The sequence below is a fragment of the Xiphophorus couchianus genome, chromosome 17 (assembly GCF_001444195.1).
Source record: "Xiphophorus couchianus chromosome 17, X_couchianus-1.0, whole genome shotgun sequence".
Lineage (NCBI taxonomy): Eukaryota > Metazoa > Chordata > Actinopteri > Cyprinodontiformes > Poeciliidae > Xiphophorus > Xiphophorus couchianus.
This window is the reverse complement of record NC_040244.1, coordinates 15,967,366-15,993,833: the sequence shown is the minus strand read 5'-3', so window position 1 is coordinate 15,993,833 and position 26,468 is coordinate 15,967,366. Positions and strand designations below refer to the sequence as shown.

The window sequence follows — 26,468 nt, the reverse complement described above, 5'->3', positions numbered from 1 at the left end:
TCTCATCCGAGTTAGAAAGTTTCTTGTTTTAAGACACCGTTCCTGTTTTTATTTCCTAACTCTGGCAGTTAAATGCTATTTACTTATAAAGTAAGTTCTATTGCACTGGGTTTTATTTGAGCGTATTAGTATAAATGACCTCAATGCACATAACACTGTTTGTGTAAATAAACAAAATACAAAAACAAAAAACATGAATCCCATAAAATACATTGACATTTGTGGTTTTAACGGAACAAAATCCACTGTGAATAATAGTTCACAATGTTTAAAATAGAGTCGAAACGACTATATTTGAAGAAAGCTATCAAGTCTCAGTGAAAGTTACCACTAGTTTCTTAAAACAGACATATTTCAGTTTGGGAACTCAGTTTTGGGCACAGAAACAATGGAAAGCGTCTTTAAAAAACAAAACTCTGACTAGATCCATGAGTTTTATCATTACCAAAAAAAAAAAAAAGAAAAAAAATCAAAGCAAAATTCAAAAACACAGCTGGATGTATTTAGGATGGAATGAGGTCAGTATTATCTGGCACTGAGGGAGATTGGAAAATAGGAGATTCTGTTAGGAAATTCTTCTTCTAAGGCTAAAGACGAAGGAAATTTCGTGGTCTTTAACTCTTCCGACTCCACATGGTTTACTTTTAAAGCACAGAGAAACTCTGGAAACAAAAGGGCCTTGAAAGATTGTGAAAAAAATAATGCTACACAATGACGCCCTCAAGTGGCAAACTGCAGTATTAGAAAAAAAAGTTAAGTTTCGGTTTCCAATCAGCAGAAACGACACCGAGCATTTCCTTGGACCGAGCGGCTGCTCGACCACAGCTGCAGTCGCCTCTTGCCTTCAGGGCGGAAGCGCTCCTGGAGGAGCCATGGAGGCCGAAATATTAAAGTTAATCTGCGCTAATCAAGGAGCTGTTGATGCTGACGAGTTGATGTTAAACCTTTTCCCAGGGCAGTCCACGACTGAGTTGATTTCCAACCATAGCAAGTTTGCCTTGTGTTCCAGTAAAGGGAAGCAGAGAGTGGTGGCCAGGACCAGCCTGAGACTGTGCAGGAAGAAAGACTGTCCGGGGACGTGCGAGGGTCTACACCTGTGTAGAAACTTCCTCTTCTCCGGCTCCTGTCACTTCCTACAAAGGTAAATAACTTGGTTGCGTTAGGGTTGCTTTAAAGGGAAACCAGATGGTTGTCACGTCTTTACGCATTCAGTTAAAACCAGTGCTGTCAAAGCCTAACTAACTAAACGACTCAGTTAGGGTTATTGGTTTTCCTGGCCGAAGGCCTCATCAACCGCGGTGCGTTCAAGTGTTGGGGTAAAAGACGAGATGTGGCACAAGACTGGCGAGTACACGAAAAACATCAGAGAATTACAGTATGACCTTATAAAACCAAGTAGAGTTTTGAAATGACGTGTTTGAAAGGGCTTGACTGTAATTTCTTTCTCTAAGTTAACAGTGACATCATTGCGCAATTGTTTTCCTGTCCTACAGTCGAAGCTAACTTTATCTGCTCCTATTATGACAATGAAGTATTGGTAAAGTCGAGGCGTGTTTTGGATCAAATCCAACCAGTAAGAGAAAAACAAGTAATCATTTTATTTTATCTTTTTTTTTATTTATAGTGCAACACCATTTATATAATCAAAAATATAAATATAAATTTATATTTACTCAAAATATAAACTTAACGGCACATGAAACTTTGAAGTTGATCAGATTTTTTGTATTCTGGCACTTAATCTCACTAACTGAATTTATTCATCACCAGTGGCATCACTGCCCATAAAGTGCCCACAATTAATTAAAGCCTATTGAAAATTAAAATGAGGTGTGATGGTAAAATTAAGAAACAAACCAAATTCAGGGAAATAACTTTTTAAAATGCACGTCAAAAATTAAGAAAGCAGTTGCATCGTAAAATCCACAATTCTAAAAGGTAAAGGTGACTTTAGTTTACCTTAAACATGTGTAAAGTTATGACCCAATACTTAAGTGTCATGGAAAAATTTCACATGGGTTTTAACACCATCACCACACAAATTTCACAAAATGTTCTTTTATAGTTTACTTTCTTTTAGTTGTGTTTTATTCAGACAAAATTCAAGAATGTCATTGTTTAAAACTGTATTTTTTCCCCATCAAAAGCAAGAGCAGAAAATAATGTGGAATAATAATTCAATTTCTCCTTCAAGGTCAAGTCCAAATCTGTCTCTATATGAAGACGTTTCTTGCTTTTCTAAGGTGCTGCGTGTTGTGGAAAAAAAAAAAAAACACGACAAGAAATTTAGATGCAGTATCAATAAGTTGAGCACAAATGAAATAAATATATGTATCAATAGATAGTTTATGTTAAGTAATATCCCAACAATGTGTGTCTAACAAGGAAAGGTGAGTATATTAGTATTCAACACAAATGGAAAGAAATATTAAATGGCATGCTGAGGCATAATAGAAATTATAATGACAATGCTGACAGAATGTACGTAACTTGTGCAGCGGTATGATTTAATTTAATTGATTTAAATAATTGAGGTATTTCTAAATCTCATCATCTCAGATTGGTTTGACAGATGTTGAATGAAAGAGGCCTTGAGGAACCCCATAAAGGATATTACTTTGCTCAGCTTTAGGGTTATGAGCAGAAACAAAATGGTTCTGGTCTGTCAAAAAGAACCTGAACAGTACCAGACAATCCTACATTTCCAGTTTACACATCTTCAAATCTTCAAACAGATAATTTGCCTCGAGAATTTTTAGTAATCAAGGTAGCAGAGTTATTTGAGGAATCATTTCTGCCCAAAACGTAGGAATATGTGTTTTTTCTTTTTTTTTTTTTTTACTGAAGCACAAAAAGTGTCGTGGTCACTTTCTTGTGTTACTATAAGGTTAGAAATATGTACAGAACATAAATAATATCGGTTATCAGCCATTACAGTAATATTAATATTGGTTAACATTATTGGCCAAAGTTTTTGTAACGCTGCATCCTTACTAGGAATCATGTGGCGTGTGCAAAAATTGTTTTGAAATTGATAAACGTCTTTTTAAATTAGTCATTATGAATCTTTGCGTATTCTTCCCCAACAGAAGAGGCTGCAGTTTCCCCCACGTTCTGAACTCTGACTACAACCAACGGCTGCTGGAAGAACATGAGCTGCAGGGCCTGAGCAGGGCGGAGCTGTGTACGCTGCTGCTGCAGAGCGACTTCACCATGCTGCCTCCTGTACGTCCACCGACGTTTTTACATTCTCACCTCTTGAAGTTGCACATCAGAAACAACAGCGATTATACTCGATTGCACTGTATTTGACCGTTTTCTTCTGTTTTCCTCAGATTTGTTTTGATTACAATAACGGTGATGGAGTATTTGGCCGGTGTGCGAGCGGCGTAGATTGTGAAAGACTCCACATCTGCGAGAAGTCCCTGACCCAAAGCTGCAACTGCTTCAGGGCCCACGACTTTACTGCTTTTCAGCCGAAGAAGATCCTGCATGATAAGATGGTGCCCGACGACATGCTTCGCTCGTTGAGGTCCGTTTACTCGAATCGAGAAGCGTTGAGGTACTATAACAGAGGCGAAGCTGGTAGGGGTCACAGGGGCAACGGCAGCTCCAACGATGGGCCGAATTCAAGTCGCAGGCCAGGCTACAGAGGGAGAGGTGGCAATAGGGGCAACCGGGGGCCCAGAGGTAGAGGTATGAGGGGCAGCAGGGGCAATAGAGGAAACTCCAAACAGCAAGAAACAGCCACCCCTAGTGACCTCTTGGGGGACCTTGATTGGTGGGCTACTGTCACTGGAGACAAACTTTCTGAAACCAAGAGTGAGCAAGGAGATTTCAGGTCATCCAGCAGTGACGTCTCTGCTGCTGGCTACGACTTCGATTCAAGAAGTGACTGTGGTTTCAATACGGAGCAGAGGCAGTGGAACCGAGGGAGAGGGAGAGCTGCCCACAGGGGGTTCAGAGGAACCAGGGGCCCGAGGGGAAGCAGAGGGGGCAGCGGAAACGGAGGTAACGACCTCACGCAGCTACGAAGCACGTCCTTTGGTGACATCTGGGATGAGTTCAGTGGCTTGAACCTGCACACTCAAAGCAAGAGTACCCCGGCAAGTTTTAATTCGTCAAACAGTGACGTCTCTGCTGACGACTCCGAGGCGAGCAGCAATAGGAGGAAAAAGCGCAGTCGAAATCGCAATCAGACTTCAGCGAATAAAGGGAGAGGCGGCAACCAACCAGGGATGCGAAGGGCGTCCGCCGTCGATGAAATGATTGGTGCTGCTGGTGGTCAAGAAGGAAATGGAGCAGATGACCAGAAAGGCAGACAAAGAAACAAGCCTGTCAAAGGTAAATACAGCAACTATATAATAGGAAGAAATAATGTTTCAAAGTGTGTAGCCGAAGATAATTTAGTGTTTTTTATTTTTACTAGATAAAACCGAGATATGCATGTACTTCATTAAAGGCTACTGCAAGCATGATGGTAAGTTACTGCCTATCATTCGACATGGTACCTGTTTCCTTTCCTTGTTTCGCCACAGATGTTCTTATTCATGGTTGTTTTTTCAGACAAATGTTTTAAAGCTCACGACAAGATGCCGTACAGATGGCAGGTCCAGGAAGGAGGCCAGTGGAACGCCTTGCCTGATAACGAGACAATCGAAAAGGAATACTGTGATCCCAGCAACTCGTACAGGTATTCTGCTCCAACAGGCACAAACCTTCTTCTCCGCTGGTTTGGTCTCATGCGAGTTTCTTGACAAATCATCTTTTTTAAGTGTGTAACAAGATCTTACATTATGACAGTGCCATGATATTTCTCGTTACAGTGAAGTCTGTATCAGCATGTTACTTCTCTTGGTGAATTAAATTTAAGCTGATGCTATGAGCCCCAAATCAAAGTTTGAGTGGTTTCAGCTTCACATCCTGTTTGAGGCTCTTATTTAGAAGTAAGAAACAAAGTAGCTCTCCAGTTGACCTGCTGTGTTGACTATTGGCTAGCAAAGTCTTTTTGTTGGGTTGACAACACGTCACTAGTTACGAGTGTTGTATAAAGTACTGAAATCTCAGAGTCAAGTAAAAGTACAAGTACCTCTCCAAAATACGACTTTGGTAAAAGTCCAAGTCACTGACTGAAATGTTACTTGAGTTAAAGTCTTAAAGTATCTGAAACTTCTTGTACTTAAGTATGGAAATTACTGTAAAAATGGATGTACTCAAGTAATGTAATGAAAAGTACAAGTAAAAAGTAAAATAAAGCAAATGCAGTTTGAATGACATTTTTTATATTTTGGTAAACTTGTCAAATACACTTAAAATAATGTACACTACCAAGTGCAGGCAATATTAAACCTGCTAATAGATATACCTGCAGGCATCATTTAGTTAAGAAAATTAGGTGCTTTACCTATAGCACAAGGTTAACTTAACCTGCTTTACAACTGAACCAGCTTCTTAGTAAACCCTCCAGGACAGAAAATACAAAGTTTTTGTAAGCCTTAAGTTTTCCCTTCAAGTAAGGTCAGTGCTGAAAATGAGAAAAATAAATAGTACAGAAAATGCGGCCAACATGAAGAAAAAGAGCTGTTACGATTACTCTACTTCACAAATCAGTGAACCAGTCAATCCTACAGTCAGTAGGTGGTGCACACAACTGGTCATTATGCAAAAGAAAAAAAGAATTGGGAGGGAAATGCAGCTTATTGGCATCTGTAAACCTGGTTTTGAACTTGCATGCCTTTCCTATATTCGTTAAATTTAGTCTAAATTGCTATCGCTATGGCTTCTGCCCCCTTGAACAGAGGAGTCTAGGTAGCCTGCTACAGTCAACATTAGGCCTAAGCTAAATACACCACGTGTGGAACTGAAACAATGCCAAACAAAGTTCATTTATGGTCAACGTTTCACAATACAGTAGTGTCTAGTGACCAAACTATAGTTACTGAAACAGGAGGATTATAACCATTTCATAAGACGTTACCTCGATGTGTTTCTTCAAGTTGGACGGGGAGTTTTTGTAAGATAGAATTTCAACATCTTCGGGCAGGAATAACATAAACTGCATGCGGTACGACGAATCTTTAACACCCACGAAAGAGTATATTGTGTTTAAATAAGGCCATGGGCTCTCATCACCAGCTGGTGGTTCCCCTCGAGCCGTGTCCGACGTAGTTGCAGTCGTTGTGGTCTCCGTCTCCTCCTCCATGTGGCTGCTGCTGATTGCGAGACTTGCTTTGTGTTTAATGGGAGAAGCGAAACAGGTGTATCCTATTGGTGGTGATGACCAAGCCCAGGCAAGCAGGCTACGGACTTTGTTGCAGTCAATCAGTAGGTGGGGTCAAAACACTTTGTTTCTCTCTCTCGCTTTTTTGTAACGAGTAACTAAACCACACATTGAAAATGTATCGGAGTAAAAGTTCGCAATTAAGTTCGGAAATATAGTGAAGTAAAAGTCATCAAAAATTTTCATACTCGAGGAAAGTATGAAGTACTCCAAAATATACTTAAGTAAAGTAGTGAAGTATTTTTACTTCGTTACTATACAACACTGCTAGTTACTAAAGCATTTAAGAAGCCTTTGCTTTCCTTAAATCATTATTATGACAACATTTTGATTCCTTGGTAGAGTGAAAAAGTAAGGAATGACAAACATTGGAATGATTTATAAACGGTAACAATAAACTGGTTAACAGCTAGCTGCTAGCATCTTTAAAGTTAGCTACGGAGCTTCCCGTTTGCTTGACTCTAAAACAAAATGTTTCTTTTCAAAGAATCTGAACTTTATTCTATTGATGAAGTCTAAAAATGCCTACATTTTCTTCATTATTTCATGACCTTTTTCTGAAAACGCACAAAAAATAATCTCTGTCCAAACATGGTAGAAGAATGTATAAGCCGTGTGGGCAGCCATGTTGAATTCTACGGCCAGTGTCTGTTGTTGAGCAGTTATTGTTGTTGTCAGTTATTTATTTATGCATTTATGGTGGCCCAAAAGGATCAACGAAATGCAAAAGTCATAATTCAACAACAAAAACCACAACAGAAGCTCTGCTGAAAAGGAATTCATGCTAAAATAATAGTTATGCTAAACCAAAAGGTGAGCTAAAATGATAGTTATGCCAAAATGGTAGTTATGTGAAATATTATGTTTTGCACAACTCTTCTATGGAAAAGGATTGCAGCGCTTAAAATAAATATGGACTAACACGCTCAAAATATAAAACTAATATAAAATGTATGTATTTTCCTCTAGATTCACTAAAGCATTGCTTTGTGTTTGCAGCAGCGGCAGTCCGCCTGTTCATTTTGACACCATGACGCGTGGAGAGAACAAAGTGCGACGGCTCACTACGGTGAACTCTTTGGTTGAGCCGACCTTCATTCACACCACGGAGTGGCTCTGGTACTGGCAGGACGAGTTTGGAAAGTGGAACATGTACGGTTCAGATGTGAGTACGCAAAGTCCTAGTATAACATCTAAACACAGTTTGTGCTCAAAATCAGAATTGAGAAAAGTTAGGTTTGAAAGTACCTATGAGAAAGTACCTATGATTGTCAGTTCAGACATTAAAAAAAATAATAATAATCACGGCTGGTTTCATAAAATGTAAGAGGAAAAACATCCACCAAATGCAAAAGTAACAGTATTGGCAGTTTGCTGGTTAACACAACACCAGGGTGGCAAGAGAACAGCAGTAACCATAGAGAAGCAATTGTTGCCACGCAACAATATAGGAAGTATTATTACAAACCATCGTTTATTGTTCTCAGTTAGCAAAAATTGTTCACAAGTAGAGTGATATTTTACATTTGCTTCTCATCCAACCCTAACATCAGAGCTTGGAGTGTCCCTGAGAAACCGCAAGAACCCAAGAGCTCCATGTCAGCCTCTACACGCCTCAGTTAGCATCTTAAATGTTAAGGTTCATGATGGCAAGTTTTAAAAAATATTGAATAGATGTGGTTTATTTGGGAGAGCTGTTGGAAGAGCAAACAAACTAGAAGCGGTCAAGGCTAAGGTTTGCAAGTTTGCATCTGAATCAACCACAAGGCTTGCTACTAAACCGTCATTGTTTTTCTAACGTTGGTCCAAACTCTTGAACTCACTAAATGAAATTAATAACACCAACAAATATGTTAAATGTAGCTGATTTAACTGTAAGCCCCAGGAATACTGCATATCAGTCCAAATGTCTGAGCAGTCCTGTTGAGGACACATGACCTAATTAAAGTTGATAGTCTTTGCCCTCAGCAATGCCACGTCATAAAAACCTGCACAGCACTTCCTACACGTATTTCTGGGTTGGCCAACAGCAAATAAACAAGGAAAAAGCCGATGTGTCAGCAGAGAGTGCACTGAAGATACAAGTAGTGACACGATGCCTCAGCAAGCAGAGCCAGCTGAGGTGATCTGGGCTAAAAATGGCCACTGCTGGTGCTTTCAGGGACAAGAAAAAAAAAATCACAAAATACATGATTCCTGCCACTAGAAACCTTTTGAGGAATCAGCTAAACTAATCTAACATACAATTCCTTGTCACTATTGTTGCTTTAACTGATAATATATTTTTTCTTCTTCGTAAACATGGGTGCACTTTAGTCTTTCCCTACATTAATTTACAAATGAAGTCTAAAACGACAATTTGTATTCACCCCAATAATCTGCCTTACAAAATAAATCAGTCTAATTAGCTAGAAAAGTCCATCTTTACGTGAGTCTGTATTAATCCAGTTTTATTTAATCATGGAATTAAATGAAGCCCATGTTGTTGGAGAACATCAGAGCTATGTCTTCTAAAATGATTCTCTACATACTGAGCCAGAACCACCAACACTGTGTTGCAGAGCGCCAGAGGGAAATCATCAGATATCAGAAGTGAAACTCTGGAGCAGAAGTTTCTGGACAATGAGAGCGAAGTGGAGTTCTCTGCTGGCTCCCAGTCTTATTCTCTTAGTGTCCAGGGTAAAACACAAGACTTTGACGTTTGAAATTGTATATAAAATAAAATAATAAATGCGGCCTTGTTTGATATGTCTTTTTTTCCCCCTTCAGACATGATTCAAACTAATAGGCATTATGGTACTAAGAGGCTTGTGAGCAGACGTCCTCGGTTCGTCTCTGCCGCTGATGTCCGAACCAAGAAAGTGAGGTAGGTTGAGGAAAAGCAGTTCTTCATTAGTCCTCTAGTTCCGAATGTGTTCTCCATGTTCTAAAATGGTTCTACCAAGTCAACATGAAACTCATCCTCACCATCTATTCCTGCAGAAAGCCTGCAGAAAATTCTTCTCCCATGCCAGACCACTGGGACAAGGCGCACATCCCTCCAACAGGATTCTCGGTATAATAAACTCACTACAGGGTTTGGGTTTCTCCACTCTGACTGGTGGGAAATAGGATTGGTGAATGCTTTTCTTTTTCCAGATAGAAGCACAGTGGTGTAGAGGGCCAAATTATCTTTCTCGAGACTTTAAAAAAGTCAGTAACAATAGCTTGCCTCACCAGGATAAGGGTTCTTGAAAGTAAGAGTCAAAACCAGCAGAATAATCTAAGCTAAAACTGGCATTAGTGACATTTAAGCCACTTTTTTCACGTTGAATATCGAATACACAGCAGTGGTAGTTGGGATGTAGGGCATGAAGCAACTGTGACACATTCCTGAAGAGGGCAGGAATGTCTGAGAAGGATGTTCCTGTGTAAATAGTCTGTAAATGTTCTGAAATCTACAAATAAATGAAAGATATATATAAATATATATTGCATTTAATCCTGTGTTTGTGATTTGGAACCCAAACCTTATGTTTTTACAAAATGCTTTGGCAATACAGTGGGACTTGGTTAAAGGGAGCAGTTGTTATCATTTTATTTAGAATCTGCTATCTGTGTGCATGAAAGACAGAACATTGCTGTGTTTAGGAACACCATTCTGGTTGCAGTCAGATGTTCCTATTGGTTTTAGGAACTTCTTAGGTTTGTTTTCATCTGGGCCTAGAGCTCACTGTGAGTGTCATCCATTACTACTTTCATCCTGTACTTTAAACAAACTATCAGTTTGCTTCTGCTATCAGTTTAATTGTTTACTTTTACTTTAGCCAAAGCATTTTATGTCGACTGTATGAGCAGAGACTAGAAAATCGCTTGCCACTGTACACAGCTCTGTTTGGTTCCTAAAAAAAAGGCTAATAAGAAGCAACTAAAGCCACAAAGATAAAAACCTGCACCATCTCCATATCATTAGTGCTATTTGCTTTGTGACTCCAGTGCAATGATGGAACTGATGTCCAGTGCAAACAGAAGAGAGATATATGAGTCGATATAAAGTTTAAGCCACCATTAGGTCTACAGAAGGTTTCAGATATACATAAAATTGGCATAAAATGTATCTGCGCTTTGTCTTTTGTTCTGTCGCAAATGATATATATAGGAAGGAAACAATATGCTTTTTTTTAAACTTGCATCTATAAAAAGAGATGTCATTAATTATAACAGTGTCATTTTATGTTTTTGCTGTATATCTTACAAAGCTAGACTGTTTGGTAAATAAAATAGATTTGTGTCATATTTGTGACTTGTTTTTGTTGTTTGTGATATAAATCATTTTCCAGCATCATCTCAGATGAGGGATTCCACATTTGGTATCTCCATTTGCCTTACAGTAAAAATGTGTGTTTGTGGCCTCAATAAGGAACAGTCAGGTTGTCAAGTGTGTGAATTACAATGTTTTCACATTATGTATGTGTGCAGTACTTTTTTTTTAAAAACTGCTGCAACTCACAGCAATACCACCATCATATTCCTTGATCTCATGCAGCACTATGCAAACACTCTGTCTGCACTGATGAAGGTTCTCTGAACTCAAGATGCTGGATGCTTGAAGATGACAGCATGACCTACTTTGATTAATTTGGTTAATATTTATTTGACAACTTGGCACTCATAGGATATTAAAATTTAATTTCCAGAAGGCCAAGAAAAAAACAAACTCAATCCTGACTCTGTTGAACAATATTTCACACCCTTCATCCTAATATGCACTTCTCCTATTTAGAACATGAGAACTTCAAAACTTTCTGATGTACGTGAACGGTATGATCAGACTTTATGTTCCTAAAGATCCACTTGATTTTCTTAAGGTTGAACTTGCACAATATATGTTCCGTGTGCTAACATGGATGGCAGGAAGAGAAAATGTGGCAGGAGTTTAACACAAAGTAGTCTGAAGTCAAACTGCCACTGAAAACTTTCCTGCTTCTGTGTATTGTAGAGAGTTGCCGTCCCGCGCACTTCGGATGAATTTCAAAAGATTGAAACACTTTTTCGAACAACCTTGAGAGGCTTCGATATTATGAAGCTAGAGAGGATTCAGAACAAGGCGCTCTGGGAAGTCTTTCAGTGGTATGTATGCTATAGACCAAGTTAAAAACTTTGATGGTTTTGTACTGATGTTTTTTTTTAAAGAAACCTTTTAATACTTATCTGCTAGTAACTACCTTATGTCAACATTTAGCTTTGAGGTGAAGCTTGGCAACATTAGCTTAGCACGTTAGCTCTGTGAACATGTTTTTAAAAGACATTCCTTTGCCACATTTTTTACTTAAAGGCAAAAGACTCAGATGAAGAACAACAACAGCGGACGTGAGGTGGAAGAAAAGCAACTTTTTCATGGGACTGACTCGAAACACATTGGCGCCATTTGTCTCAACAACTTTGACTGGAGGATCTGTGGAGTTAATGGAACAGCTTATGGCAAAGGTGGGTTAAAGATGATGGTTCAGGGGATCTACAGCGCACTGTACTAATGACATTTTAGAGTGTCTGGGAATTTTTATATTAGTGGAAGGTTGACATCATACTGTCTGGCCTGAGAAAATGCCATTAAAGCATATTCTCTTCTCACTTATCTTTTTGTTTCTAATCACAGGAAGCTACTTTGCTCGGGACGCTAAATACTCCCACAGCTACACCGGTGACTCTGATGTCAAAACCATGTTTGTGTCTCGTGTCCTGGTGGGCAGCTACACAAGAGGGGACTCCAGCTACGTCCGACCTCCTTCCAAAGACGGTGGAGACATAAACTTCTACGACAGCTGCGTCAACGACATCGCAAATCCTTCCATTTTTGTTGTCTTTGAGAAGCACCAGATCTATCCTGAGTACCTGCTGACGTACAAGACCACACACCCGCTGGTTGACATAATTAGTAGTACATCAGCACAGCAACTAAAACCAGTGATTGCTCCTACGCCAGTGCATCAAGCAAGTATGGCATCGAAACAAACCAACACATCAACATCACATCAACCCACTACGGCGTTGAATCAAACCATCTCTTCATCACACCAATCCAGTGCGGCATCATATCTAACCAGTTCATCATTGTATCCACCCACTACGGCGTCAAATCAAACCGTCTCTTCATCATATCAACCCAGTGCGGCGTCAAAACAAACCAGTTCATCATCACATCAACCCACTACGGCGTTGAATCAAACCATCTCTTCATCACATCAATCCAGTGCGGCATCATATCTAACCAGTTCATCACTGTACCCACCCACTGCGGCGTCGAATCCAACCATCTCTTCATCATACCAACCCAGGGCAACGTCGTATCCAACCCGTTCATTGTCGTATCAACCCAGTACAACCTCTTCACTGTACCAAACCAGAAATGATTCCCAACGCACCTTGTCTTCCCGAACGTCCCCGTCAAAGCCGACCAAAAAAAATGATTCCTGTGTCATAGCCTAAGCACAGCTGTGAAATGGAAAAACGTCTTAACGGATAAGGCAGTTCAGTGAGTTTTTTTTTTTTTTTAACATTAGTCAAAATATGTCAAAAGGGAAAATGAGCTTAAAAAAATTCCACCCATATGTAGGAAATACTCCAAATACAGAAGGATAAACAGAAATACATGCAAAGGCTAAATTTACAGTTTAATGAAAATATTTGAAATGTTTTCATTTTAAATGATCTATTTCAGTGATTTTTCATTTAGTGCTTTAGTTTCCATTGACAGGCCAACTCAGAGAAACAGGATTGTTTTCTCTAGGTGGTTAGTCATATTTAAATGATTCTCTGTCACTCAAAGCCAGAGAAGGCTAAACTGCCGGTCTTTCATTGTGACATACACTTTGTATGTGAAAGGCATCCATCCATCCATCAGTGCCACAAAAACACAGCTGTCACCACTGGTGTTTGCGTCCCAACTCCAGTGTGCTTTTTAAGGCTAAACAGTGAATTCAAGAAAGATATAGCGATGGAATCTTATTCAGTCAACTCAAAGGCTATTTGAGGTTTCCAAAAAGATGCTCATAAAGACATCTTTTATTTTTTTTTTACAAATTTTTATCCAGACAAAAACATTACAAATAAGCTACATTACCTATACCGAAGCTGTAGGTGACACTGTGATGCTGCTACGATAAAAACAAGCGTAGCAGTAAACACCAGAAGGCGACATGGAGCAGGCGCATAAAGCTTGTGCCATGGAGCTATTACAATCGATTTGAAAACATTTAGTTTTGGATTGCCACATGATAAACACAGGAGTGGCATTTCACAATGTTTTTCATTCTGATACATGTTTCCAGCTGTTAACAGTTCATTGCTTTGTGGACAAAAAGCTGAAACAATAAGAACAAAAGTTCAGCATTCTCAAAGCTCGTTCCCGCGTGAACGACAACCAATGACAATTTATTTTTGAGAAAGTGGACTCTTACTACTTCAATGTAGGAGCGCCCAATGAATCAGATCAGACAAGTCCAGAATTCTTGCACTGATTTGACTGGGACACACCATGAACAACAAAGTGGTTTCTAACCGCCCTAACTTGGCACGTTTAATAACGTACGTCATGTATCGTCATGCATCAGGAAGCCGCATCGCATTAACAATATCGATGGTTGGCGTGTGGGAAAAGACCATGGAAGTAAAAATGTAGTGTTGATGAATACCACATTTTCATTAATAAGCAGTAGCTGTCATCACGATGGTTTGGCACGAAGAGTTTAAAATGAAGGGAGAGAATCACTGAGGTGTTTCTGCCAAATGTTATGTTGCTTTAACACTAATCATTTCGATGCTTTTAGATGCAAATAAACTGCAAAACAAAACAAAAATGCAAACTTTAATGTTCTTCCCTAGAGCTGCAGTTTCTCTACATGTTGAGCAATACATTCCATCAGATGTCGGTTAGGTTATTGAAAAGAGACCGAGTTCCAAAAAAGGGATCAGTGTGCTCGCCAGCGCCTCCTGTGGCAAGACACATTATTGCACTGATTCTTTTTCCACATAGAGAACCCCCCCCCCACCCCCAAGTAAAAAGTGCTTCATTAAGAGCCTTGATAACTTACAGCATCTGTTTTTATTCCAAACTTGTTTTGCCTATTTCTTAGTTGTGAAGTTTTTATTGGCTCTTCTAATCTAATCTTCTAATTGTTGGTGTAGTTTTTTACATTCATGTTGTTAATTTTAGTCAAATTATATGAAAGCACAACAATAAAAGTTAAGCCAAAGTTGCCTTTCCTAAGCCAGTAAATTCACCTGTTCCTCTTAAAAATCAAAATGGTAATTACGTGATTGTGTCTTGCCAAATAAAGTTCTTTTCTATTACGAGCTGCTTGCTTCCGAGTTTCTATCTTCACCAGCAAACTTGGAAGATGAGAGCAGCCAGAACTGGTGGGTGAATGTACGGGTACGAACACCTCTGGAGTGTTTTCACATCCTAACAAACTTCTGTGTATTTTATTGGGGTTTTTGATGTGACAGACCAACACAAGGTAGCCATTAGTTTTGAAGCTGGAGGAAAAGCTCTATATTCCTTAAGGTGAGTAGCAGTACTAGGTCAGTGTGGAAATTACTGTCTATTTGGAAGAGACAATCACGAAACTTGACGAGTTGGTCTCATCAAATCTTGATGAGACCGTTTTGTTTTTATAAAGACGACTTTTTTGTTGTAATTCTACGACTACTAATATTGCATCTTTATTTTGCTAAAATTATGACTATTCTTGTCATTAAAAAAATCTCTTAGTCTGGCCTTAATGTTAGGGATTCATGACAGGCAATATCAAAAATGAATATGCCTCAAAGAGAAAAACTAAAATCAACAATTATTGGTTCCTCAGCAAAACGGACATTTATTCTATGGAATTCAATGTTTGGGCACAGAAACAATGAAAAGTTCCTTTTAAAAACATTCCTCACAACGTGAGAGTTTTCTTCTAACCCGATAGATCCCTAAGAGGGAGTTATTAAATACATTATTTTCTTCTTTTTAGCTTAAAGAAGTATGAAACAACGTGAGACTGTGTGACTGGATAATTCCCACTTAATATTTTTTGCTATCACTATATGCTATCACAGGAGGCAGAGAGGAGACAGGGCGTTTGCTGTTGCAGCTCCCAAACTTTGGAATTCTTTACCTATGTTGGTAAAACAGGCCCCCTCTTTAGCAATTTTTAAATCTGCTCTTAAGACTTACCTTTTTCGGTTGGCCTTTGATTCAGTTTGAGATGCTGCTTTTCTGTAATTATCTGGGTATGTTTATGTATTATATAGAGTGTTTTATGTCACTGCACTGTTGGTTTTTATGTGTTTTAATTTTAATTTTGATCTTTATTTGTTTAATCTTGTGATTGTACAGCACTTTGGTCAGTGGTACTGTTTTAAAGTGCTATATAAATAAACTTGCCTTGCCTTGCCTTGCCTTGCCTATATTTTCCACATAATTTTCTTTGGAAGCACAGATTCACCGTAATACGGCAGAGGATTAGGGCCACCGAAAAAAACAAAACAATTCTGAGTTTAAAGTCAGAATTCTGACTATAATCTCAGAATTGTTTTTTTTTTTGTTGTTTTTTTTTCCGGTGGCCCTAATCCTCTTCCGTATCTTCCCGAAACCTTGGACCCCTGTAAAAAAAAAAAAATCATTCTGCACAATAGCGCTCTCAAGTGGCAAACTGCAGCATTGCGGGATGACGCCTGTCTAAATATAGTTCAGTTTCGGTTTCCAAACATCAGAAACGACACCGAGCTTTTCTTCCTCCCCTTGACCCGAATCACTCCGCCACCACAGCTGAGGTCCGGGCGAAAAGGCCGTTAGAGGAGCCGCAGAGGAGCCATGGAGGCTAAAATATTAAAGTTCATCTGCGCTAATCAAGGAGCTGTTGATGCTGACGAGTTGATGTTCAACCTTTTCCCAGGGCAGTCCACGACTGAGGTGATTTCCAACCATAGCAAGTTTGCCTTGTGTTCCAGTAAAGGGAAGCAGAGAGTGGTGGCCAGGACCAGCCTGAGACTGTGCAGGAAGAAAGGCTGTCCGGTGTCCTGCGGGGAGCTACACCTGTGTAAAAACTTCCTCTACACCGGATCCTGTCACTTCTTACAGAGGTAAATAACTTGGTGGCCCTTTGGTTTTTTTTTAAAACATATTCAGTTAAAACTGAACGCTGCCGTTTGGTTTGTTTTCTTCGTTCATAACCAGGTTACCCGCTCTCGTGCTGCGGAAAAAGATACTTTGATCTTGTCACGTTCGGATTTTCAGTAAGCTAATAAATAAATAAATACATAAACAGACATAAGAGAAATAACACTATGACCTCAGAATTCAACTAGAATTGTGAAACACATGCTTGAAAAGTTTGTGACAGTTATTTAAATTTAAAGTAGCAGAGTGACATTATTCCGTGGTGTTTTTCTAAACGCAAAGCTACAGAAGCTCCTGTTATCATAAACCCAAAAAGTATCATCAAAGTCCATGTATGTTCCGGTTCTAATCACAAACATACATCATAGCCTTTTTGCATACTAAACATCATAGAAATTAGTTGTAGCAATTTATATTAGCTTTAATTTCTTTTTATATTTATTGAAAATATCAACTTTAATAGAAAAAGAAAAAAATGACAAAGTGGTGAATTTTTGTGATACTTTGACATGTTAACTTACACCAGCAAAATACATGAATCTGCTTCAAATCTGCTTGTATCTGAATGACTGTTGAAACAAAAATCAACTAATCATTCGCTTTTTCTTTTTCTTTGCCAGCTTCTGATTAGTCCGATAAATGAAGCATAACTTGTACTGCCGACATAATCACATTGTGTTTTACCTTTTTGGAGTTGGCATGTTTTTGTATTTTAAGGAGCAATGTTGGTAAACTAAACGAATAAATGCAGGAATATTTTCTTTAACGTTACCAATGTTACGAAGAGTATGTAGAAGAAAAAATAATATTAAGCTGTTAAATTCTAAAATCTTCAGTTTACATTAAACATTTCTAAAGTTAGCGCTCAAAACAAAAGTCTCATGACAAAATTCAACATAAATTCAACATGGGTTTTAATGCTATGACAACTCAAATTTTATAAATGGTTCACCTTTTCGTTGGCAGGAATACATCTTAACCTCTGAATGTACTTCTAAACTGTAAAAAACAGGAACTGAAGACATAGTGGAATAATGACTGACCACCTGCAAGGTCATGTCTGCTCGTTTGCAGTTAACAATAGTCCTCCCACAGTTGCCAACTCAGCTATTTTATGGCTATTTTAACAAATATTTCAGACAAAAAAATTTAATATTGGCCAAAACTGGAATCGGCAGGTCAGGCTTTTTAAAGATCGGAAATCCATGATCAACCAGAAAACTGCAGTTGGCGGGCCTTGGTAAAAAGAAAACACACAGCAGTAAATTTATGTAAATAGAAAAATGAGAAAATTGAGCAAAATAAATATATGTACCTACGGATTATTGATGTTAGGTAATTTACCAACAACTAATGTTTGAAGCCAATGTGACAAGTGGATCAAAGGGCTCACTGGGGAAACCTTGCATCCCACTGGGAATGATGGTACCATCAAAACATGTTTAAAAAATTCTAAAAGAGTCTTTCTTCTTTGTATTTCTTGGAACAGCTCTGCTTTCTGAATGAGACTTTAATCTGCCATCAAAAACTGTCTCTTCTTCCCCAACAGAAGAGGCTGCAGTTTCCCCCACGTTCTGAACTCTGACTACAACCAACGGCTGCTGGAAGAACATGAGCTGCAGGGCCTGAGCAGGGCGGAGCTGTGTACGCTGCTGCTGCAGAGCGACTTCACCATGCTGCCTCCTGTACGTCCACCGACGTTTTTACATTCTCACCTCTTGAAGTTGCACATCAGAAACAACAGCGATTATACTCGATTGCACTGTATTTGACCGTTTTCTTCTGTTTTCCTCAGATATGTTTTGATTACAATAAGGGTGATGGAGTATTTGGCCAGTGTGCGAGCGGCGTAGATTGTGAAAGACTCCACATCTGCGAGAAGTCCCTGACCCAAAGCTGCAGCTGCTCCAGAGCCCACGACTTTACTGCTTTTCAGCCGAAGAAGATCCTGCATGATAAGATGGTGCCCGACGACATGCTTCGCTCGTTGAGGTCCGTTTACTCGAATCGAGAAGCGTTGAGGCGCAATATGAGGGGGGGGTCTGGTAGGGCTAGGAGGAGAAACCTGAATGGTGCGGCTGGTGGCCAAGAGGGAAATGGAGCAGATGACCAGAAATGCAGACAAAAAAACAAACTTGCCAAAGGTAAATACAGCAACTATATAATGGGAAGAAATAATGCTTCAAAGTATTGCAAAAAAGAAGCTAATTTAGTGTTTTGGTTTTTGTTTTTAATTTTTACTAGATAAAACCGAGATATGCATGTACTTCATTAAAGGCCACTGTAAACATGATGGTAAGCCTGTCATTCCCCATGGTACTTTTTACTTTTCTTGTTTTGCTTCTTTAAAACATTTGTCATTTGTCTGTTTTGTGTTTTTTCTTTTTTTTTCAGACAAATGTTTTAAAGCTCACGACAAGATGCCGTACAGATGGCAGGTCCAGGAAGGAGGCCAGTGGAACGCCTTGCCTGATAACGAGACAATCGAAAAGGAATACTGTGATCCCAGCAACTCGTACAGGTATTCTGCTCCAACAGGCACAAACCTTCTTCTCCACTGTCACAGAAAGAAAAAATGAGCTGCTCCATGCAGGTTTCTTGACTTAATATTTGCCTTAAAGTGAATTCTGTTTCACATGTATAAACATGCTACTTCTCTTGATGATTTAAATCTGGTCGGTTGAGCCACAAATGAGAAGATTTTGTGTTGTAAGCTTCACATCCTGTTTGAGACTCTTTCTCTGAAGAAGAAACAAAGTGTTGTGTTGACTGTCTGCTAGCAAAGTCTTCCTGTTGGGTTGACAACACGTTGCTAGTTACTACATGAACTTTGTCTCTTGGGAACTTAGATTATGTTTGTGTCGAGGGCCGTTAGCTGTTGTGGCTAACAGTGTCTTCGGTTAGCATAAGTTTGCTTTCAAACGATCGTCGGCCGCCATGCTTCTTTCTCCCTCGGCGTGGTGGCAGCTGCCGTCGGTTGTGTCAGGGAACCTGTAACTACATGGTTCCTTCTGCAGAATTCTGAGCAAACCATGATCAAGACTTATTCCTTTGATCGATCAATGAAATACAGCCACCTTCATTTTGAATTGAAAGCTCCTGCAGTGTCAGAAGCCTTTTCTGTGCCTGAACCAGAATGGGAAGGGCTGTAGGAAGTAGGAAGTGTTTGTTCTCTCCAGTGAAGCAGCACTTTGGAACTACGGCTATGTGGAATCATCGTGTTGTTTTCCTAACTCCGTTTTATTTTTTCCCCCCAAATTCTACTTTTTTCTATTACTATTTTTCTGAATTCCACTTTTTCCATTTTAGCTATATATTTTTTTTACCTAAAAAGTGCTACTCATTTGCCAGAGGTCCACATTTACTGTTTCAGTACAATAAACTGCAGAACATTGAATGCTTCAATTTGTTCCTCCATCTTTTTTATGTTCAGAATATCCAAACTTGGTTGATGGGGTTGGTTGCTAGTGGACAGTTATTATTATTATTTATACATTGTTTATTATGTATTGTACGGTAGCCCAGAAGAGTCAACATTTTTCTTTTTCGGCAGCAGCTTGCTTTCCATTAAAGTTTTCTTCATCATTTTTGTGCCTAGCCCATAAAGTTAAGCAAAAAGCATAGAAATATGTTTAGGTTGCTTTTTTAAATATTAAATAGTTATTAATTTTGCACAGCTTTTCTCTGGGAAACATTTGTAGCATTTAAAATTTAATTTGGACAAAACCTCTCAAAATATGAAAGACATCATCTACATTGAAGAACTCCCACAATGATGGTGACGAGTTTAACAAGTATAACATTTATTGTATCTCCTCTAAGTTCAGGAAGGCATTGCTTTGTGTTTGCAGCAGCGGCAGTCCGCCTGTTCATTTTGACACCATGACGCGTGGAGGGAACAAAGTGCGACGGCTCACTACGGTGAACTCTTTGGTTGAGCCGACCTTCATTCACACCACGGAGTGGCTCTGGTACTGGCAGGACGAGTTTGGAAAGTGGAACATGTACGGTTCAGATGTGAGTACGCAAACGTTTTATATGGTTTCTAAATACTTGTGTTGTATCAAGTTTTTGCTCATTTTGTGCTCAAAATCAGAAGGCAAAAAAAATAAAAATAAACAATCCGTTTCAGAAGTGTCCATGATTATGAATTCAATTCAAGAAAGTTGCAGTAAGCCCTGCCTCTGGCCTTATAGGAAACACAGCAAACATGTTGAATGAGATTCTCTGATCAGAACCAAAATCCAAATATACAGAAGTATGTATGTGTGTGTGTGTGTGTGTGTGTGTGTGTGTGTGTGCGTGTGTGTGCGCGTGTGTGTGTGTGTGTGTGTGTGTGTGTGTGTGCGTGTGCGTGTGTGTGTGTATGTGTGTGTGGCAGAAAACTACTGCTTCACATCACCGTCCATCCCTGCGGTCAGACATGGTGGTAACACAAAACCAATGGAAGGTCATTTTTATTGTCAGGGTCTTGTTCTTAGGGTAGAACAACGTCTTACCCAGACAACTACTGTTGTGAAATTTCTGTATCTGTATCTTATGATATTTTTCTCCATGTACTGAGCCAGAACCACCAACACTGTGTTGCAGAGCGCCAGAGGGAAATCATCAGACATCAGAAGTGAAACTCTGGAGCAGAAGCTTCTGGACAATGAGAGCGAAGTGGAGTTCTCTGCTGGCTCCCAGTCTTATTCTCTTAGTTTCCAGGGTAAAACACAAGACTTTGACGTTTGAAATGGGTTCAAAAGCAAATAAATACAACTTCAATTAATATGACTTTCTTCCCTTCAGACATGATTCAAACTAATAAGCATTACCGTACTAAGAGGCTTGTGAGCAGACGTCCTCGGTTCGTCTCTGCCGCTGATGTCCGAACCAAGAAAGTGAGGTAGGTTGAGGAATGTGACCTAAAGCAGCTTTGTGTTAGTCCTCTGGTTGTGAATGCGATGTGAATGTTTTAAAATGGTTCAACATGAAACTTATTCTAACCATCTATTCCTGCAGAAAGCCTCCAGGAATCTTTTCTCCCGTGCCGGACCACTGGGACAAGACGCACATCCCTCCAACAGGATTCTCGGTATAATAAACTCACTACAGGGTTTGGGTTTCCTGCCTCTCCACTCTGTGGTGGGAATGGGGTGAATTATGTACTTTTTCCAGAAAGCAAATTAAGGGTGTAAAAGTCCAAACTATCGTCCTCCAGCTTCTGAAAGACTCAGTCACCACCACTGGTTTACCCCACAGTGAGTGAATGCAAAACGCAGAGTTGTCTCATTCATAAAAAGGAGCAACAGGGAACACAAAACTAGAACATTTCTGAAGGACTCGGATTCTCAGACTCAAATCTGAGATTGTGAGGAAGAAGTGCGCTTCAGATTTGATCATTGAAGTCCAAAAAACTTAAAACAACATATATATGTATATTTATATATATATATACATTATATATGTATATTATTTGTTACATGTCAAGAAAATCTCCAGGATGGACTAAATTCTAAGATTAGATAAAGTACCTGGAACTGTGGTTTCCCCTCTTGCAGAGCTGCCGGCATAAAATGAGAGTTCACACAGATATATAAGGAAAATATGGAAGTTCTCTGTTTGATCAGTAAGCAGTGCTCTATTTCAAGATTTTCCTACTATAAATTTACATGCCCAAAAGTTGCTACTTAGCGAATAAAATTAATTTGTATTTGAAGGAAACAGTGAGGCAACCAGGGATGGAGTCGAGACCAAACCAAGGCCAAGACTGAGGGCGAATATTTCAAACTTAGATAAATATTACTTGACATTTTGTTCACCTCCAAATGCAAATGTGATTGGATCAAACAGTTCACTACTCAACCAAAACTACTACATGGAATTAAATTAATAATTGCAGTAATAAGCTCATACTTCTGTTATTAAATGCAGCCATACGTTGATACACATTCTTTAAAATGAACTAATTAACTGACATTCCACAAAACGTTCTTCAGTGCTGTGTGTCATAACAGTGTTTTAAAATCAAAGTTCGGACACTCCCTCCAAAATGAAAAACTGAAAATATTTCCTGTTTTCTCAGAAATGTATGTATGTTTTTTTTCTCTTATTTTTCACTGCGCCCTGCCGACTTCCACTCATCTTTGCCTTGGCAAATCCCATTTTCTTTCAGAATAATTCAAAGTTTTCTAATATTTCTCCTCCATCCGCTGGTCCTGGTGACTGCCACTGAAAACGTTCCTGCTTCTGTGTGTTGTAGAGAGTTGCCGTCCCGCACACTTCAGATGAATTTCAAAAGATTGAAGCACGTTTTCATTCGACCTTGAGAGACTTCGATATTGTCAAGATAGAGCGGATTCAGAACAAGGCGCTTTGGGAAGCCTTTCAGTTGTATGTATGCCATAGACCATGTTTTTTTTTATTCAATTTATTTTAATACAGTCTTTGGTCACTCTTTGCCAGTTTTTTTTTTAAATGATCTTTTAAAAACTAATTGTATTTTTAATAGATATCCTCTAGTAACTACCTCATGTCAACATTTAGTATTGTTCTTTAGTTCTTTCAGTTGGTACTTTGGCAACACGTTAGCTCTGTGAACATGTTTTTAAAAGACATTCCTTTACCACATTTTGACCTAAAGGCAAAAGACTCAGATGAAGAACAACAACAGCGGACGTGAGGTGGAAGAAAAGCAACTTTTTCATGGGACTGACTCGAAACACATTGGCGCCATTTGTCTCAACAACTTTGACTGGAGGATCTGTGGAGTGAATGGAACAGCTTATGGCAAAGGTGGGTTAAAGATGGTGGTTCGGTCAGGGTTTACCCCAGTGTACGATGAGCCTTTTCTTTCTAAATTTACCTCACTAACACTTGTAACAAACAATGTACGATACAAGATACTTCAGCGTTTTTCAACATACTTAACTTTTCATAGTGTCTCGGAATTTTTATATCAGTCGAAGGATGACATGCTATGGGACTGGAGAAGAGAAGATGCCATTCAAATAAACATGCTAAAACATCTCCATAACTCATGAAAGACCTGCCTTTCTTACTGCCGTAGAGCTCAACGAGTGTTTCGTCTTTCTCACTTATCTTTTTGTTTCTAATCACAGGAAGCTACTTTGCTCGGGACGCTAAATACTCCCACAGCTACACCGGTGACTCTGATGTCAAAACCATGTTTGTGTCTCGTGTCCTGGTGGGCAGCTACACAAGAGGGGACTCCAGCTACGTCCGACCTCCTTCCAAAGACGGTGGAGACATAAACTTCTACGACAGCTGCGTCAACGACGTCCGAAATCCTTCCATTTTTGTTGTCTTTGAGAAGCACCAGATCTATCCTGAGTACCTGCTGACGTACAAGACCACACACCCGCTGGTTGACATATTTAGTAGTGCACCAGTGTATCAAGGCAGCGCAGCGTCGAATCAAGCCAGCTCTTCAGACAGTTCCTGCGTCATAGCCTGAGCACAGCTATGAAGTAAGACTTGGGTGTTAACAGTGGAGGAAGTTTAATTAATTTTTTTTCAAAAATCATCTGAAACAAAAATATGCCAGGTAATGATGTCTTTTGGTAAACTCAAAGAAATATTCACCACACACGTCTACAATATTAAAAATTATGGAAGTGAAAAAAGTACAAGTGCAGACTAAAATGGACAATTAAGTGACACGTCAGATGGTCACTCATACATAAAGTACCGACGCTGGACCGTAACTGTGAAATGGACTTTGTACATGAAGGGCATTCATCCATCAGGTCCACAAAAACACGACTGACTGTCGTCACTGGTGTTTGCATCCCAACTCCAGCGTGCTTTGAGGTACAACGGAGATATATCGATAGAATCTTCAACAGTCAAAGCAAAAACTGTCTATTTGAGGATTCCAAAAAAAAATCTCATAAGCAATATTTTTTAGACCTCTTTATCCAGAGGATGGCGCTGTGATGCTGCTACGATAAAAACAAGCGTAGCAGTAAACACCAGAAGGCGACATGGAGCAGGCGCATAAAGCTTGTGCCATGGAGCTATTACAATCGATTTGAAAACATTTAGTTTTGGATTGCCACATGATAAACACAGGAGTGGCATTTCACAATGTTTTTCATTCTGATACATGTTTCCAGCTGTTAACAGTTCATTCCTTTGTGGACAAAAAGCTGAAACAATAAGAACAAAAGTTCAGCATTCTCAAAGCTCGTTCCCGCGTGAACGACAACCAACGACAATTTATTTTTGAGAAAGTGGACTCTTACTACTTCAATGTAGGAGCGCCCAATGAATCAGATCAGACAAGTCCAGAATTCTTGCACTGATTTGACTGGGACACACCATGAACAACAAAGTGGTTTCTAACCGCCCTAACTTGGCACGTTTAATAACGTACGTCATGTATCGTCATGCATCAGGAAGCCGCATCGCATTAACAATATCGATGGTTGGCGTGTGGGAAAAGACCATGAAAGTAAAAATGTAGTGTTGATGAATAGACACTATGTTGGTCTGTCATCAACTATTAAGAAGTGATAGAAACTTTTGTTTGTCTGTATTTTTAACAGTTCATTGGTTTCTTTTTGTGCATTCTGCTCTGTCTTCTCAAAGCCGGTTGTGGCAGACGACCGCTTGCACTGAGTCAGGATCTGGTTCTGCTGGAGGTTCCTTACTCCTGGTAAACAGGAAGTTTTCCTATCCTCTGTCCCTACATTCATGCTCAGTATGAGGGACTGCTGTAAAGTCAACAACAAAACAGAAGTGCTGGATGCTGATCCAGGAGGAGGGAATGCCACAAGCCATTCGGCATTCCCTCCTCCTTAGGTTGGGTCTCGCTTCCATAGATAGGAACGTTTAATCAACTTTGAATAACTATCTGAGCGTCCTCAATTAGTTATTGTGTGTAATAACTAGGATCAACTGGAATGTGTGTGTGATTGAAGTGAAATTATTTTTTTTGTTTTTTTGTGAAGTGCCTTGGGACTTTACAAAAGGTCAGGTTGTTGTGACTTGGTGCGATATAAATAAACTAAATTGAAATGAATTTAAATGATCTTCTACTGGCCAGTAGAGGGGGACAAACTGTTTATTTGGAAATACGTCATACATTGATTGGTCTGATTGACGGTTGAGGCAAATGAATGATTTGAGTTTAGAACGAAGTGAGAAAATCTTATGTTTCTGTCAAATGTTCTGTTGCTTTAATACTAATCATATTGTGCTTTTAGAGTCATGTAAATTGAAAAAAAAAACTTAAAGACGTTTTAAAGTGCTGCTTCCTTGGAGCTGCAGTCTCCTTCTACGTAATGATAAATTGCATCAGAGGTTGGTTAAACAACATCTGAGATAGAAACCATCCAAGTTTTAGATTAGAAAATACGGGAATTGTCGCCGTCCTGTGGTACAGTACTGTCGGGCTTGTGGAGGATTAAACTAATGTAAAGAACTAATGTAACACTTGAACACTAATACTGGAGCCCGGCGAGAAAAGGGGGGTAAAAAATTCTAGTTTCTCGACCAAAATGGGAGACTTTACATTTACAGGAGGGTAAACTCCAAAAATAGGATCTTTGTGCTCGCCAACGCCTCCTCTGACATGACAGATTATTGCACTCAAGCTTGTGTCTAGTTGTCTATATGCCGTTTGGTTTGTTGTTGTTGTTTTTGTTTGTTTTTGGTTCGATGCCTTGACAACCTTCACTTTTACAGCATCTTCTGTTTCTTATTTATCTTGTTCAGAACTGTGGCGGTTAATTACCAAGACCTCTAAACCTTATAAGGAGTTTTTGTTGGTCAATTCTCTTTGTTAATTATAATCAAATTACACAGAATTAGAGCAATAAATACTTAACCAGAACTGCTTTTCGTGAACCACTAAATTTATGTGTCCCTTTTATAAAAAGAAATATCAAAATATAAAAAATAAGGGCTCCTTGATTTTTATTTTTATTTTCATTAAATATATTAAGTAATGACTTGAATTGAGTTTTTTCCAAATCTTGATGTAAAGTCATGCTTTCTTCCTGGGTCATTTCAAAATAAAGTTGCTTCCTGTTATGA

The 26,468-nt window shown here is 39.2% G+C and overlaps 1 protein-coding gene across 5 annotated transcripts; it reads left to right on the top strand.

Annotated features, from left to right (window-relative positions):
• Window positions 1–767: 767 nt before the first annotated feature.
• LOC114161030 (protein mono-ADP-ribosyltransferase PARP12) lies at window positions 768–26,468 on the top strand. 5 transcript variants are annotated; one of them, XM_028044051.1, is made up of 13 exons: window positions 768–884; window positions 16,131–16,387; window positions 17,974–18,109; window positions 18,220–18,568; window positions 18,669–18,719; window positions 18,819–18,945; window positions 20,276–20,441; window positions 21,015–21,132; window positions 21,216–21,312; window positions 21,429–21,501; window positions 22,669–22,799; window positions 23,050–23,201; window positions 23,528–26,468. In XM_028044051.1, the coding sequence occupies exons 1-13, from the start codon at window positions 873–875 to the stop codon at window positions 23,881–23,883; spliced, it is 2,025 nt and encodes a 674-aa protein (XP_027899852.1). In that variant the 5' UTR covers window positions 768–872; the 3' UTR covers window positions 23,884–26,468. The 5 variants fall into 5 exon arrangements, with proteins under 5 accessions (XP_027899852.1, XP_027899849.1, XP_027899848.1 ...); XM_028044048.1 differs by lacking the exons at window positions 16,131–16,387; window positions 17,974–18,109; window positions 18,220–18,568; ... (7 more) ...; window positions 23,050–23,201; window positions 23,528–26,468 and adding exons at window positions 3,090–3,225; window positions 3,336–4,344; window positions 4,430–4,480; ... (7 more) ...; window positions 11,916–12,290; window positions 12,459–14,611 and having other exon boundaries at window positions 768–1,141; XM_028044050.1 differs by lacking the exons at window positions 16,131–16,387; window positions 17,974–18,109; window positions 18,220–18,568; ... (6 more) ...; window positions 22,669–22,799; window positions 23,050–23,201 and adding exons at window positions 3,090–3,225; window positions 3,336–4,344; window positions 4,430–4,480; ... (6 more) ...; window positions 11,595–11,746; window positions 11,916–12,187 and having other exon boundaries at window positions 769–1,141; window positions 23,800–26,468.

Bases quoted from the DNA above. Each gene is read 5' to 3' on its own strand.
- LOC114161030 (XM_028044047.1), top strand. From the start codon at position 873: ATGGAGGCCGAAATATTAAAGTTAATCTGCGCTAATCAAGGAGCTGTT. The intron at 8,960-9,049 runs GTAAAACACAAG...TTCCCCCTTCAG, and splicing joins TTATTCTCTTAGTGTCCAGG to ACATGATTCAAACTAATAGG. The intron at 9,336-11,258 runs GTATAATAAACT...TGTGTATTGTAG, and splicing joins TCCCTCCAACAGGATTCTCG to AGAGTTGCCGTCCCGCGCAC.